Genomic DNA, 17,578 nt, shown 5'->3' with positions numbered 1-17,578 from the left:
ATTTGAAAAAATGCTCTAAATCACTGTTGATTAGAAAAATGCAAATTAAAACAATTCTGAGGTACCACACCTCACACCTATGAGATTGGCTAATATGACAAAAAAGGACAATGTTGGATGTTGGAGGGGATATAGGACAACGGGGACACTAATGCACTGTTGGAATAGTGAACTGATCTAACCATTTTGGAGAGCAATTTGGAATTATGTCCAAAAGGCTATAAAACTGTGCATACCCTTTGATCCAGCAATACCATTGCTAGGTCTATTTCCCAAAGACATCTAAAAAAAGGAAAAGGACTTATTTGTACAAAAATATTTATAATAGCAGCTCCTTTTGTGGTGGCTAAGAATTGGAAATTGAAAGGATGTCCATCAATTTGGGAATGGCTAAATAAGCTGTGATATATAATCGTAGTGTAATAGTATTGTAAAGATTGACAAGCAGGATGATTTCAGAAAAACTTAAAAAGACTTACATGAACTGACACATAGTGATGTGAACCGAACCAGGAGAACATTGTACATAATAACAGCAATATTGTTTCATTAAGAATTATGAATGACTTAGCTAGTCTCAGCAATACAATGTTCCAAGACAATCGCAAAGGACTAATGAAGCATACTGTCTGCCTCCAGAGAAAGAACTGATATTGACTAAATACAGACTGAAGACATGCTATTTTTCACCTTCTATCATTTTTTTCGAGTCTTCTTGTACAAAATGACTAATATGGAAATGTTTTACATAATTACACATGTACAACCTATATCTGATTGTTTACTATGGGGGGGGCGGGAGCAGAGAAGGGAGAGAGGGAGTAGAATTTGGAACTCAAAACTTTAAATAAAAATCTTAAAAAAACTGGAAAAAAAAAAAAGATTACCATCTGGAGTTACAAATAACTGTCATTCAAATATTTGAAGATAACTTATCAGGTCCCAGTAGAAATATCCCCAGCTCCTTCAACTATTCTTCAAACGAGAGAAGGGATGGTTTTTTACCTTTATTTGTACTTCTACCAATAAGCACAGTGCCTGGCATACAGCAGGGGCTTAATAAATGATTGTTGATTTGACTTGGCATGTTGACCATTTCTAGTCCATCTCAGTGTCTAAAAAAATATTCTGAATATAATAAAACTAATGAAACAATTTTATTTCTATATTTTTCATAATATTCACATTTTAAACAAAGCAGCTATTTTCTTTATGAAGACCTAAAGCACAACATGTAGTAATGACTTTTACAACATAAAATTCTCCTTTTGAATGACTTATAAAACATATGTTTATTGGAATTTAGAGTGGTACCTTTCTCAGTTTTCAAACCACTAAATCAATCAAGTTCAGTTCTAATCAAACAACAATAATTGCAGAAATAGCAATAGAGGTTAACATTTTCAGAGAAAGAAACCTGCTGGTACAAAAAACAGTAAGAAATGAGCCTTTATGGATTTTTTTTCTTCTTCCCTTTAGTGGGTTTGGCAAATAAGCTAGGGTCTATCTGTTCCTTTGCTAGTCCTCTGACAGAGAAGAGCCTTGCTGCTCTTTCCTGTAAGGTGCCTCCACACTTAAGTCCCAATGTCATTAATTCCAATTTAAGCTTATCCAAACCCAACACTTCCATTTCTTCAACAGAGCTGAATGCCAGAAGATCTATAGGTTCTTGAACATACTAAAAGAAACAGAAAAAAGAAAATAATGATTCAAATCCCACGTTTCCGTGAATATAGATTTCTCAACTACAAAACCATAAAACATCCATTTTATAGAATTTCCATCTAATTTATATTTTACCCCCAAAAGCATTCAGTGATAGGAATTTTTCAATAGCTATTATCAGTAATCAAGTAAGAATCTTTTATAACCTATTTACATAAATAAGCACCACTTTTTTGTTTTAAAACTGTAATAAAGAGAATAAAAGGCCATTTAAAATATGTAAGATCACTCAGCTCAATCTTTCCTCCCCAGTTATCCACTAAAAATGCTCAAAAAATGCCTCATCACTTATCTAGAATAAAGCTGTTATCTCAAAGAAACCTTTGCTGATTTGAACCCATTAACTCTAGTAATTTGCTGTCATTCTTTCTATCTGCATAGGGCTTAGTAAATTCAAATATATTCAACTTCTCTCTAGCCCTGGTACCTTTGCAAACAAACAACAAATTAATCAAAACAAAAATTCCTAATGGCGATAGGGAAACTAAGAGGAGAACTGTCCTTTTCTATTGAAAGCATTAACTTTGAACAAGAATAATGTTTCCTCTTAAGTTATTTTGAGATGATAAAGCTCTAGGGACAGATTACTCATTTCTTTTTCCTATTTCCAAAGACAATGCAATAAATTAAAAAATGCTATTACATCATTCTTGGAGTACCATTTGCAAAGTAAGGGACTCAGGATAGTACCTATGACAGAGCTTTTCTTAATATAAGGAATAAACTCCCTTATATATTAGATTATCAACAGTGATATTCCAAAAGGTGGGGTGGGGAAATAAGATTATTCTTGCCTACAAATAACTAAGAATTCAAGAAAGATTGGCTGCACTGACCAAAGCCAGCTTCGTTATTGGTTGCAGGATTCTACTAACAATGCTCTAGGAAATTTTAGAAAGCTACATGTGATGTCCTGAATACAAGATGCTGATTTATAAAATCAATGATGTAATTTAATTACGTAAAAGGAAACCAAAGAAGTTATACTGTTGGTTCAGATTTTATCTGTTCTATCCATAAACCTGTTAAACCCAAGTATGACCTTAGATAGGCGTTCCTAAAATCTACCCAAAGGTTACTTTGGATACCTATTCTGAACAGTATGAAATGAAAATTATGTTATCATTATAAAGCAGAACGTGGAGTCACTAAGATTTGATGACCACTCATTCAAAAAAAGGGCTCTCCTCTCCTGAAAGCCTTTTCACACATTCAAATTCTATTTTCTACTCAGGAGGAAAGAATGAATCATTCCTGCTTACACAAGATAAGACATTCACTATCCAATACACGAGCACCATCTAGTGACAAAATGTCGTATTTCCAGTGCCCTGTAATGGAAGAGACCTACAAAAATAACCAGAGCATATAAACTTGATCTCTATCTGAACTTCTAAACAAGCAAGTCATTTCACTAAGTGGCTAATGACAAAAACAGGCAAAAAGTACATGAAAAAGTCACGCTTCTTATTACTATAAATATGAGAAGAAAATAGATTTCTAAGAAACCCACCCTAAGAATATGACTTACTTTGTTTCCTGTCAGGCTTCCCTCAGGTTTATCAAGTGGCACCTTTTCTGGGTTTCCTTCAGTCGCTTCTTTGGTCTGGTCTTTCCTGTCCTGTGCTATATTTGTCTCTTCCTCCTTTCCTGCCACACATGCTTCCTTCTCTACCCCGATTTCTCTCTCCACTTGCATTTCTTCTGTCTTCTCTAATACCTGCTTCTTGTCCAGCTCATCACACACTTCCACTGGGGCAACAGTCTCAGAGTTAATAGTGGGCACCGGTAGTTTTTCTGATACACTCACACCTACAGAATCCTTACAACTGCTGGAAAATTCTGCTGACTTGCCAGTATTATCAGCACAGCCATCTGGCAAGTGGAAGCTCGTTCCTGAAGTGCTAGGGACTTCTTCACTGTCCCCATCATCTGAACTTCCAGCATCCTCCAGGCCGTCCATGCCCATCCTGTCAGAAAATAAACAATATGATTTACAGCTACTGGTTTTGAAAAACTGTGCTATTTATTTGTCTAGGAGAAAGGGTTAGTGTGACAAAAAAGGAGCTTAACTGGCAGGAGAAGTAAGAGAATTTTAAGGATATAGGATACACACTGGTATAACAGATCCAGAAACTGGAAAGTACCATTGCTTCATAATGAATTTTGATTTTTAGTAAATATATTTTAAGGGGTTCATTTAATTTGTAGAAGTTTTTTTTTTTAATTTTGAATTAACCGCAATCCTAAGAAATTAGATAAAGCCACAAATATTAAAAGGAAATGTCAAAATTTTACTTTAAAAAAAATTCACTTTTTAAATTAAAAAAATCTATTTTCTCTCCCTCTCCCTTTCTTCTTTCTCTATTGGAAAAAAAAGAAAAGAAAAAACTCTTGAAACAAGTATGTATAACCAAGCAAAATAAATTCCTACACTGGTCACATCCCAAAACTACATGCCTTAATTTGCACCCTGAGCCTGTCAGGAAATGTTTAGCACGCTTTATCATAGGCCCCTGGAATTGTGCTTAATCACTGCATTCTTAAATCTTTTTAAGTTGTCTTTTTTTAAGTGTTGTAGATTGTTCTCTTGGTCCCATTCCTTCATACCAGTCTTCCCAGGTTGCTCTGAAACCTTCATCATTTCTTGCAGCATAATAGTATTCCACTTTATAATTTGTTCAGACATTCTGTAATTGATGAGCATCCTTTGTTTTCAGTTCTTAGCCACCAAAAAAAGAGCTGCCATAGATATTTTTGCTCATGAGTTCTTTTCCTCTTTGATATGAAGGGCTAGTAGTGGTATCAATGGGTCAAAAGGAATGCAGTTTGGGGGCACAATTCCAAATTAGCTAGACAAATTCACAGCTTCCTCAGCAGTGCATTAATATATCCATTTTCCAACACTGACAGCTCCTCCAACAAGTCATTTTCTGTTTCTGTCAACTCTGCTAATCTGAAGGGTGTGAGGTGGCACCTCAGAAGTGCTTTAGACAGCTTGGATTTCTTTCTTAGAAAATAGCTTATTCATATCTTTGAACCATTTCTCAATTAGGTACTTACTCTTTTTTTTCCTGAAGAATAATGACAAAAAGAAGGAAAAGAAAAGGTAGGCCAACACAAAGAGTAACACAGACAAGTAATCAATCTATCTATTGCACAGTATATGAAGTTGACTTCTCCCATAAGCCAAAAGCCCTGAAAATAAAAAGACATTTGCTCTTCTGTGATTTTTCACCCTGATTATGACAAAAAGAATTTTGTTGATTCTATTTCTGTAATAATCAATAATAGCAGTATTTCAGCCAACATTATTAAATTAAGGAAAGGGAAAGCATTTCATTTTAAAGGCCGTATACAGCCTTGGAAAGGTTTGTAGGGTTCAGAACCAAGAGATCATCTAACATAACCTCCCCATGTTATTGATAAGTAAACTGAGGCGCAGGGAGGCAAAATAACTTAATGTCACAGTCATAGGAAGGATGAGTGGCAGAATTCAAACTTAAATCCTTTGATTCCAAATTCCAACGCTTTTTCCACTACAATATTTTTGAGCACCCATTTCACTATCATATAAACATTTTTACATAAGGCTAATAGGTGGTTCCATAGTCATTTGTTCAATAATTTAAGGCCTTAAATATTGCAACTAGTATTATTTAACTTACCAAAAGCATTTCCTTTTCTTTGATTTGATTCCACCACTTATCTCAGGTTCATTAGGTCGTTTCCTACTGTCACTCACTTCAGGAGACACCATCTTGCTGGAGGCAGCCTGCATACCTGACCAGAAATTTGAACAACTTAGTTTTTCCTGTCTAGTTCATTTATAAAAGCTGTCTAAACTAAAAAGCTGCATGCATGCATGGATACCTACCCACAGACACAAACAAATAGATCCAACTTGCTGAAGACTTCATTTGTTTTTTTTTTTTATGATTAACATGTGAGCAATTTCTTACTATATTCAACTAGATTTTAACTGGAAACTCTCAATAATAGCATTCAGTCAAAAGCATTAAAGTTCTGATGAAGTTAGAAACAAATAACCTTTGTTCTTCTCTTGAAAGCCAGTTTAGTTAAAGTATAAACTTATTCACAGGAAACCAAATCAAACATTTATTATGTGCCTTTTTAAGTGTCATTTATTAAGACACTGTGTTTAGCACTGAAGACATGAACCTACAGACCTTGTTCTCAGAGTTGACAATCTAATGGGGAAAGTGCAAAGAAAAGGTCTGAAAGGGTGGTGTCAAATTCAAAGAGAAACAGAGTCCCTGAGGGTGGCATATTACCATTTTTTATGTTATATTGTTGTTGTTCTTTTCATTTTGTTAAACATTTCCCAATTCTATTTTAATCTGGTGGCAGGCTAGAGGAAGAGCATTCTAGAGCTTTGCAGGCAGGCCAAGAGTTTGACAACTACTGTCTAAACCAGGGGTAGGGACCCTGTGGCCTCAAGGTCACACATGGCCCTCTAGGTCCTCAAGTGTGGCCTTCTGACTAAATCCAGACTTCACAGAATAAATCCCCTTAATAAAAGGATTGGTTCTGTAAGACTTGGACTTAGTCAAAAGGCCACAGTTGAGGACCTAATAGGGCCATGCGTGACCTCAAGGCCACCGGGTCCCTACCCCTGGTCTAAACAAAGGGTTATGGGCTATTTGAAAGGAAAGAGATAACTTTCACCTGGGATGGGGAAATGCTACACTTAATTTGGACTTCTAAGGAAAGGAGTGATGTCAGCAGAAGGAGAAGAGTCTAAACTGGAGTTAAAGTATCTGAAAAAAGGCTGGCACGGCATTGTGGTAAACAGCTGGTATCAGAGTCAAGAAGACCTAGTTTCCCACCTCTGATGGATGCGGCTTGTCTGGGTAAAGCCACTAACTCTAACACTCTAAGGTGTAGAACAATCGTCTGATCTGCCTCAGTGGAGGGAACTCCCTTAACGTAGGTCCTCAAACCAATGACATCACAAATCCAGACAAAAACAGCTCTCGTGATGATGCAAACTATTCCCCAGCAGCCTCCGCTCCTACCTTTGAGGACCGAGTCTTCTAATCGCTCAGCCATCTCGTGACACTGCTGCTGGTAATCAGGGCTGGCAAAGTGGTGCTTTGGCTCCACCAGCTTCCGCTGCAGCCTCTCGAGGCGCCTTTGTTCCTTTTCTGCTTCTCGCTCAGCTTGTTGTTTGACCCATTCAGCCATTCTGGAAGGGGAAAGCCAACAGGCACAACTGCCTTGAACTTACATGGCAAGGAATACGTAGCAACAGGACAAGGGGATGACAGATTCAAGAGAAAAAGATTGTGTAGAACTGAAGTGACTAACTAAGGGGTTGAGGCTGGAGAGAGAAAGAAATAAAAAATCAGGGCCCGAGAAAGTATTGAGGGTAGAGACTGGAGATTTCAATGATGGTGGAGAGCAGGCCTAGTAAGGGAAAGGCAGAGGAAGAAGCAGAATACAGAAGATATAAGTTATGATCAGATAAAGGACTGTCAGGGTTTCTACTCAGACACTTGTGGCTCACGTTGAGATCTGATGTGTTGCCATTTCTACGTGGTTGAGGTACAGGGAAGAAGTAGGTCATAGGATTTAAGGAGGTTTAAGAGGTGAGAGATTAGGGAGCTTGAGGATGCATCTGTTTGAATATTAAAGTCCTCTAGCATAAAGGCAGGACTCAAAGAGCCACCATAATCGGGACTGAGTAGAAAATTTGGATCTCAGGTTTATGCCATGGATTGGTATGAATACTAAAGGCCAATTAGGTATGCCAAGAAAAACTCTATGTTGCCAGCAAGTAAAGGCACAAGGGAATCACAGGCAGATAAAAGGAAAAGGAAGATGATAACCTAACATGTATTTTTGACAACATATGCCATCCTGACAATATGACAGTTCTGTGGGTATCCATAGAAGTGAGTTAAGCTTGCGATACACCTTAACTCCTTCAGTGGGCCAAACAACTATATTGGGTAAAGCTATACAAAATGCATTCATGGAATCATAGCAGGGGAGGGGTAGGAATGGAGCTGTTTGAAAGCACTGGACACATTGTATACCAAATACCACTATGAAAACGAAACTATTTGTTAACAAATAAGAAATAACTGGTTATTAAAGTGGGAGCAATTGCAGAATTGGATGTGTACAGTCAAGACTACTGACTAGTTAGGGCAAGGATCAAAAACTCAACACCAAATCAGAAGGATAGAGATGAAAAGAAAACACTATGTGAAATCATGATCTATTCAAACAAGGTGATGTTGAAAATCTCCAGCATGTTTTTTCTGGGGACAAAGAATTGGAAACTGAGAGGATACCCATCAATTGGGGAATGGTTAAACAAACTGTGGTATGTGATTGTGATGGAATACTATTGTGCTATAAGAAATGATGAGCAGGATGCTCTCAGAAAAACCTGGGAAGACTTGCATGGACTGATGCAAAGTGAAATGTGCTGTGTACAAAGTAACAGTAATACTGTAGGGTGATCAGCTGTGAATAACTTAGCTGTTCTCAGCAATACAATGATCTAAGACAACTCTGAAGGACTTATGATGAAAAATGCTATCCATCCCAAGAGAAAGAACTGATGGTGTCTGAATACAGGTTGAAGCATATTTTTTAATTTTCTTTATTTTTCTTGAGGCCCCCACCCTTGGTCTATGTTGTCTTTCGCAACATCACTATTACAGAAATGTTCTGCATGACGACACATGTATAACCTACATTGAACTGCTTGCCTTTTCAATGTAGGGGGAGGGGAGGAAGGAAGGAAGAGAATTTGGAACTCAAAAGTTTTAAAAATGAATATTAAAAATTGTTTTTACATGTAATTGGGGAAAAAATAAAATACTAAATAAATTTTTTGAAAAAGAGAAAAGGAAAAAAAAAGGAATATCTCCAGCATGATCCATTCAAACAAGTGGATAATACTGAAAATTGGGAAATAGATAAATATGAAGATACTGACATGGACTATAGCTGCTTTTTAAAAAAAGTTTAACTTATTTTAAGCAAGTGCCACAAAAAAAGCCAAAAGGACCTTGCCAAAACGAGAGCATGGCAGTCAAAGGTAAAACTCATTTCCAAAAGAGGAGGATGGCAAAAGACCAGGTAGCCTCATGAAACAGCAATTAGCCATAGAAGGGAAAACAAATCTACTGAAAGCTTACCTTAAACCTAACTAAGCCAAGTTTGGTTTTTATATCCAACTAAGCCATACTACCTTCACGTGAAATAAAAAATATCAAATAGATAGAAAATAGAACACATTTGCCAAAATTTCTATAATAATCTTATCAGTTACAGTGAAAGCACTACATTTGGACTCAACACCTTAGATCCCAATCTACTATATGAGGATGTGGAAACGCTACTAAGGAAGATGGAAATCATGGCTAGACCAAAAGAAACCCATGTGTCCATAGGCAAACACCTTTGAAAGCACTAGAAAGGTCAATTTTCAAGATTTTGCAAAAACAGGAAAATAACAACTAGGGGGAAAAAAAGCACACATGCTATAATTATCCCTCAAAAAAGGAAGTGAGAGGCCATCAACAACTACCAACCCATATGCCTACTTTCCCCTCTATCTATGGAAATTAAATCATTATTGAGGAAGTCCTTAATGAAAACACAAGAGAACAGGCATTCTCCCAGACCCAAACAGTTCCTAAAGCAGGCTTTATCATCAAATATTCCCCTCTTGTGAACTTCTCTATTACTGTTAAAGGTGCCACCATCCTCCTAGTTTCCCAGGCTTCCAACCTAGATGTTATCCTTGACTCCTCACTCTCTCTTACCTCCCATATCCAATCTCTTGCCAAGGCCTATCACTCTTACCTTCACAACATCTCTAATAGGTGCCCTCTTCCCTCCTTTGCCTCCTTAGAGACACAGCTATACAGTAGACAGAGCGCTGGGCCAGAAGTCAGGAAAATCTGAGTTCAAATATAGCTTCAGACATTTACTAATCGTGTGTGACCCTGGGCAAGTCACTTAACCTCTATGCCTCAGTTTCCTTAATTGTAAAATGAGGATAATAAAAATACTAACACCTACCTTTCAGGGTTGTTGTGAAGATCAGATGAAATAATATTTGTAAAAAGCACTAAGCATAGTGCCTGGCACATAGGAGGAGCTATACAAATGCTTACTCCATTCCCTTCTCCATCCTCTGGCACTGCCACCCCTATGGTACATCACCCTCCTCCCTGGATTAATGCAACAGTTTGCATCCCTGCCTCAAGTCTTTCCCCACTCCAGTCCATCCTCCACTCAGCTGTCAAACTGAGCTTCCTAAAACACAGGTGTGACCATGTCATGCCTCCCTCATTTAAGAAACTCCAGGATCTCTCTTATCTCCAGGATCACATATAAAATCTTCTGGTATTCAAAACCTTTCCTAACTTGGCTTCCTCTAACCTTTCCAGGCTTCTTAAAACTTTTTTCACTGGCCTTTCCCCATGCCTGGAATGCTCTCCCTTCTTATCCCTGCCTTCTGGCTTCCTTCAACCCTCAGTTAAAACTCCACCTTCTACAAGTCATCTTTCCTAATCCCCCTTAATGCTAGTACTTTCCCCTCTGTTTATTACCTCCAATTTATTCTGTACATAACTTGTTTGTACATAACAGTTTTCATATTGTCTCCCCTTCTGCCCTTCAGACCATGAGCTCCTCGGAGCACAGACTGGTTTTTTTGCCTTTCTTTGTATTCCCAATATTTAAAACAGTTCCTAGCATGTACTACGCGATTAATAATAAGCATTAACTGACCACTTTGGGGAGTTAGTAAATCACAAGCTCAGGAGAAGTTAGCAAAATGACAGCAAAAATGTAACTTTGAGCTACATTAAAAGAGATGGAGCTTTTAAAAATAACCAGGTGATGGTCCTATATTATTCTGCCCTGGTCAGACCACATCTGAAGAATTATGTATTCTGGCCATATTTTAGGGAGAAAATTGGTAAAAAGGAAAGCATTCAGAGGAGAGGAACTGGGAAGATAATGCCATATGAGGATCAAAAGAACTGGAGATGTTTACGGTAAAAAAAAAAGAGAACATTTATGAGAGGCATGGTATCTGTCAATTATGTAATTCAGTGGCATCAAACTCAAATAGTGCATTAAGAATCCCTTCAGATGCATATTGACATAGAAAACCACTTATTAACATTGTCTATGTTTCTACTGTAGTTTCATTTATTTTGTTAGATACTTTCCACTTGTATTTTAATATGGTTCCAGAGGCATACTTGTTTGACCACCTCTGATATAAATGACTGTCATATGGAAGAGAAAGAGTTGTTCTGGGTGGCCCCAGAGGGCAGAATTAGGAGCAATGAGTAGAAGTTGCAGAGGTATCTTTTTGCTTAATATAAAGAAACACTCCTAACAGTGCAAAAGTGAAATGGATTGCCTCAGAAGGGAGTGGGTGCCTCATTATTAGAGGACTTGAAGTTGGATGCCCTCTTATCAGGTATGTTGTGAAGCAAAGGTTCTTAACCTGGGAAACATGAACTTGGTTTTTAAATATTTTGATAACTTGGTTTCCTTTATGATTCTATGTGTTTTATTTCACATATTTAAAAATTATTTTAAGAGGCTCACAGGTTTTTACCAGACTGCCAAAGGGAATCTGTGATCTCATTTTATGTCTATGACACAAAGTTAAGAAATAATTATTATAGAGCCTGTCAAATAATAAGAAAATGTGGAACAGACAGTACAGATGGGCACTGGAAGTTGAAAAGGAGGAGGACAGCTGGTTGAATTGCTTTCAGGAAATTGCAAAGCTCTTTTACTGACCTCAAGCTTCCCATAAAAGCAAAGTCATTCAATACCAACATTTTATCAGGGTTACAATATAGCTGCAAGATGTGAACCACCACTGCCTAACAACTAAGAATCAATGCCACACACAGGGCAATGGAACATCGAAGTTGGTGCGTGCAGGCTGCACTATCTAACCAATAAATGAACAACTTTGAAGAACAAGGGTAAAGGATGTCATCAAAGAACTGTGTAATAGAAAGAGATGGGCTGATCATGTAGCAAGGGCAAGAGAGACAGGTTGACAGCCAGAATGCTCTACTGGCATCCTCAAAACATTAGGAGTGAAGAAAGCCTCCAGCTTGTTGGGGGGACTTTCTGTGGTGAACTTTTGGAGAAATATAAACAAGTGTCAACATGTAACATCATTGGGAACTACCAAACTGATGAGATCATTGACCCGTCAGAGTACCTGAGTAAGCCAATGAAAGGTATGCTTCTAACAATATCTTTCAAAGATGCTCAGGCCATCAATGTTCCTATAAATGTTTCGACATCCTTAAAGGCAGGATGTAAATACAAACAGGATTTCAAATGGATCACTGGCAGTGACCTGTAAGGATGTTTAAGATTCTGAGGTAATGCTGGACACACTATCTCATAAGGGTCCTTTTAGCCTTATGATTATACCGCTGATTAACAAAGCTGACTATGAATGACTAGAACTTTAAAAAATAACTTCTACTATGTAATAACAAAATTTCAGTGTAACAATATTACCATCGTCCATTCAGTGGCGATTCAGTGTTATAACTCTCACCTGTAATGTGGGAGGCACAGGTTTCATTCTGGCTAAAGCAACATAAATGTTCTGAGGAAACACTGTGGTGCAATGAAAACAGCACTAGACTGAGAGCTGGGATTAGTTAAATTCCAGGACCTAAACTAATAACCTGCATGGTTTTGGGTAAGTCACTTTCCCTTTCTGGTCCTCAGTTTCCTCATCTGTCAAATGAAGGGACTAGGCTAGATGACCTCTACAGGTCCCTTCCAAGTCTACATTTATGATTCTCTGAACTTGATGGGAAATGTTCTCAAAGTTTCATTTTTTTTTTAACCTGTAGAGTTAAATATAAGACTGCAGTTTTTAGGGAGCTTTATTTTTAAGTTATCTTACGCCTTTTCATGGTTGACATCTCTAAGTCTCCTTCCACTGAGATCTCGACATGCTTCTCGATTAGTTGTCTTTTCAATCTGAGCACCAAGAGCTCGAAGCATAGATCCAAAACCTGAAGAAAAGTGATAAAATTTCAAATGAAGAATTGTCCAACAGATATACATTTGGCTTTTTTTCATTTCCAAGTTGCTAAATTTTATAACACTAAATAGCCACTATGCAAACTTTAAATCCATGTGGGGGGAAAAAAGAGAAAAGCTCATTAAAAACATGTTACACGCAGTTTTATTGAAGGATTATAAAGCATCTTAATTGTACAAGAAGTTGCACCAGTGACAACTAAAGATTAACAGTGATCTTGAAAATTTTGCAAAACAAATTAAGATTCTCACCACCCCAAGCAACATACATAAAAGGATCTGCAAACCACTTGTCAACTAAATGATTTTTTTCCTTCTAGGTTCTTTTTCTTTTCTTATGGAAACAGTTCTTTCTCTCATAAAAACACCTGTGCTAGGCTAACATATTCCAAAAGGACAGGCAGCCAGCCAAGGGTTCTGAGACGAACAGCTCTGGAAATCACTTGGAAGGAGGTTGCAGAGTATCTAAAGGAAATGTAATTTTAAGTATAACGAGTTAGTCTAATGAGTTCCTCCTGTGGGATTCAAAGTTGTTAAATATTCCAAGTTGCTATTTCCTAGCTCTTCCAACATTTGAAGTTCTCCAAGGTTCCAAACAGACGCTGTGTGTTACATCTAGAGAAATCTTAGGAAGCATTTACATGCTGTGCTCACTTCCATAATTTATTCCCCCATCCCTTCTCAAATATTTTACTGGAGACAAATTATGCCTGCAAATTGAAACCATAAATATAATCTTTCTACTAACTCTTTGCCTCACTTTCATTTCCAGTCCTTAGTTTGAACTTGGAACTCCACTGGATCTCTAGCAACCAACTGAAAAATTGGTAGAAGCAGAAATATTATGATAATATTCTTCCTTCTATTTTAAGCAAACTATTTAATCAGTTACTTCTCTTCAACTCCTGTTACCAAAGCTTTCAGAAACCAGGAGTTGTCAGAATGCTAGGGAAGAAGTTCTTCCTTTTAGAAATTAAAGAAAAATATTTAAATAGGAACAAAAATAGGACATAATATCTAGATACATCATTTCCTCTGGTAACATCAAATATAAGTTACCTCCTTTTCCTCCACGGAGTCTGGGCTCCAGACTATAAACTGCTCCATATTGAACGATATCTTCAGTATTAGTTAGCTGTCCATTACACTTCACGTAGAAACAATCCACTGGAATACCCTAAATGCAATAAAAAGTTGTTTAAAAAATGCCAAACATTTTTAAAAATTAAGAGTGCAAACAAGATCAGGAAAACTAACTGTATATACACTGACTACATATACAAACAAGGCCAACTGTGTAGAAGAACTTCAGGTGGACTTGGAAGGTGACATAAAGCAAATATATTTGTTGTTATCTTGTTCATTTGTTTGGCTTCATGTTGTCACACACTGGGGGTTTTTTGTAAGATATCTGTCCTTATTTTGTATCTTTTTTTGTTGATAATTAAATAGTTTATAATAATTTTTAAAAATAAGTATGAATGTATGTAAAAACAAGAAATACAAAAGAAACAAGTAGTAGATACTGGATTACAGGTATAATTCAACTCAGATTCTTGGAGCATATTTTAAAAGACTCTCATACTCCTTGTAGTTATAGAACTGCTACCTTCTGTATAGCACAGCATCTGGCTTGGCCACACTAAGAAGTTCTAGGGCCAAAAACAAATTACACAGTGATTTCCATAAAATATTTTTATATCAGTGAAATCAAGCTAAAATGAATTATAAAGAAGAGCCCTGAACAGGGGAAAAACAAATCACAAAAAGGCAAAATGAAGCCTGGGGTGTGGGAAAGTGGGATGGAAAAGGAGGGGTGCCTTAAGGAGCTATAGAAATACATTACCATTTTTGCTGTTCTTTTTTAAAGCACCAGCTGGCTCTAACTGCCTCCTTGAGTCACTGCCAATCACTGTAATAGCCCTGGCTCCCCCAAGCACCAGGTTAGTTAGCTTCACTTGACAAAATAAAAACTTAATACATTCTAGGAGTGATAAAGTGAGGGGAAAAAAAGGAATGAAAAGTTCTTCCTTATCATGAAAAGATCTTTCTCACCTTACACCTGGACTACTATTTAATAGCTTTCTAGTTGGCCTTCCTGCTTCAAGTCTCATCCCACTCCAATCCATCCTTTACTCAGCTCTCAAATTAATTTTGCTAAAGTGCAAGACGGACCATGTCACCACCCCAGCCTGGTATTCCAAGTCAATAAACTCCAGAGTCTCCCTATTGCCCTCAGGATCAAATATAAAATCCTCTGGTTTTTAAAGATCTCCATAATCTGGTCCTTTCCTACCTGTCCTGTTGTCTTGCACCTTACTCTCCTTCACACACTCTATGATCCAGTGACTGACTTCTTTTCCATTCCTTGAACAACACACCCCATTTCCTGATTCTGAGCATTTTCCCTGGCTCTCCCTATGCCTGGAATTGTCTCCCTCTTGGTTTCAAATCCCCGTTAAATTCCATTTTCTTTAAGAAGTCTTTCCCAATCTTCCTTAATATTAATGCCTTCCCTTTGTTGATTATCTCCAGTGTATCCTGTATATATCTTGTTGGTACATGGTTGTTTGCATGCTATCTCCCCCATTAGATTGTGAACTTTTTGAGGGCAAGGACTGTTTTTGCCTTTCTTTGTAAACAAAGGCTTAGCACACCCTGCACATTTAATAAATGCTTGTTGACTTCCTAAACCATTAGCCATTTCACAGATAAACACCTCCCCCGTGGGTTTTCTTTTCTGTTGTCATTGAGAACATATTTTGTTTTATTAGAAATATATTCAAAGTCTTATTGTTCAAAACCTGATCACCTCAAAGGATCACAGATTTAAAACAGGAAGCAATCTGAAAGACCACTTAATCCAACCCCTTCATTCTACAGATAGGAAGCCGAGTCCCAGAGAGGTTAAGTGACTTGCCCGAGGTAACACAAGGTAACCATCAGAGAGGGGATTTTAACCCAGGTCCTCTGACTCCAGTCAGCGCTCTTTCTCTTGTACTACACAGTCACCCCGACAACTTTAAATGTTAGAGGGGAGTTTCGTAAAGTCTTTCATCATTGTGGTGGTTCTGAAACACTTGATTAATACTTTAAATTTTCTTAGCTCCGATTTAACGTCTTACTTTCTAATGTCAAAAGCATTTTCCTCTCCTGGTCCCATTCTACATGAACTTACCGATTTAAAACCTGTATTTAAAGGATTAAGAGTTAAGACATTTCAGAAACACTAACATCCAACTCACTTTGGGAAGTGTTCTCTAATTCAAATGGTCACAGCTGAAAACAGGTCTGTTGGCAGTTTGGAAAGTCGATTGTGTGTGGGAGGAAAAAGAGGAAGCTGAGAAACCAAAGTATTTGCAAACAGACATTTCCTCCTCATGGAAACAGTCCAAGTCTTCGAAAGCATTCAAAACTACTGTTGTTTTCGCCTTTGTTCAATGTGTGAACGAGAAAGGAAAATACAACCCAATACAAAGGGGAAATGCTTCAACAAACACAAGCCCCTAAACTAGAAGAGCCACGCACCCGTGACCACGTCAACACCCGCATCTCCTGGGCCTCCTCCTGAGGAGGCGGGTTCAGGGTCACGATAAATCCCGGCCACGGAGTTGGGGCCCTCATGACAGATAACCAGCTCCGGTGGGCGCCGGGCTGCTGTGGGGACGGGGTCCCAGCCCCCAGAAAGGCTGACACCGAGCAGGGCAAATCCCAGCAGCTCCTGACGTCCGAGGCAGAGGCTTGGGGGAAATGCGAGGAAGGAGAGAGAGACTCCCCCGACCAGCCTGACCCTCCAGCCCAGCCCAGTCCCGGGGACCTCAAGGAACAGCTTCCGTCGCTCGCGTCTCTCCCCTCTTCTGCCTCCCCGATCCGCGCCTACGCCCCTTACCCTGTGCCGGCAGTAAGAGCCGATGAAGTCCCGTACCGAACCCCGAGCCGAAGACCACGGCACTGCCCAGCACTCGGGGCCGGGACCGAACACCAACACCGGCTGCCCGGTCGCCATCTTCTCAGCCAGGGACTAAACAGCTAAGCGCGACACGGCAACCGCGTCCGGCGCGGCTTGATGACGCACAAAGCGGCCCTGCTCCTAGGCCCACCTCCTTCTCCACCCCGAAAAGCCTCGCCCCGCCCTCCCAGCCGCTTCTCTTTACCCCCTTCCTTTTCCCCTCCCCCCAGCAAAGAGTCACGTGAACCGAGCCACCCCCTCCCCCGGAGGTTCCGGCGGGGAACAGGAAAGGTCTGGCGGAGGCCGATAAGGGAGTCCGGAACCTGGGACAGGCGTTGCTAAGGGGCGGTTGCTAGGGCGGTGCTCGGGGACTCACTCTATATAAGGACCGTGGCCGTAACTGGCCCCGCGTTCCGGTTTCCTCGGCTGGCCTGTTTGTCTATGATAAACGCGCTGTGGTGCCCCGCCTTGTGATCACGTGTGCCCCACAGCCAATCCGCTGCTTTGTTGTTGGAAGGCGGGTGCTCAGGCCTACCGAGAACTGAGGAGGGTCGGGACAATCTGGCCGCCGGGGTCGGTGGAAGGCTTGTGCTTCGGCTTGGCTCGCCTCCCCGACCCGGGCCCGTCGCGGGCCACCGTCGTGCTCTCCTTTACGCTTGTCGGGCTCCCTCCCCTGAACGAGAGCTAGCCTCAGGTTTCATGCCCCGACTCCTTTCCGGCTGCGCCCTGTCCGTTCAGGAGATGTTGTTCATCCTAGGGGAGGAACGCTGGCCGTCCTCGTCTAAATCAACCTTAAACTAATTAACGGAA

At 39.3% G+C, this 17,578-nt stretch overlaps 1 protein-coding gene across 1 annotated transcript; it reads right to left on the bottom strand.

Moving 5' to 3' along the window:
- Nucleotides 1-1,273: 1,273 nt before the first annotated feature.
- On the bottom strand, nt 1,274-16,861 carry LOC114050192 (replication stress response regulator SDE2-like). The gene is made up of 7 exons (XM_027871820.1): nt 16,709-16,861; nt 13,879-13,996; nt 12,680-12,791; nt 6,765-6,934; nt 5,394-5,508; nt 3,257-3,695; nt 1,274-1,678 (listed from the first exon to the last, which is right to left on the bottom strand). Exons 1-7 carry the CDS (start codon nt 16,823-16,825, stop codon nt 1,451-1,453), a joined length of 1,299 nt encoding a protein of 432 aa, XP_027727621.1. The 5' UTR covers nt 16,826-16,861; the 3' UTR covers nt 1,274-1,450.
- Between the last annotated feature and the right edge of the window lie 717 nt (nt 16,862-17,578).

This window comes from Vombatus ursinus, unplaced genomic scaffold (genome assembly GCF_900497805.2).
Source record: "Vombatus ursinus unplaced genomic scaffold, bare-nosed wombat genome assembly UNPS02014798.1, whole genome shotgun sequence".
Lineage (NCBI taxonomy): Eukaryota > Metazoa > Chordata > Mammalia > Diprotodontia > Vombatidae > Vombatus > Vombatus ursinus.
This window is presented reverse-complemented; position numbering and strand designations above follow the sequence as displayed.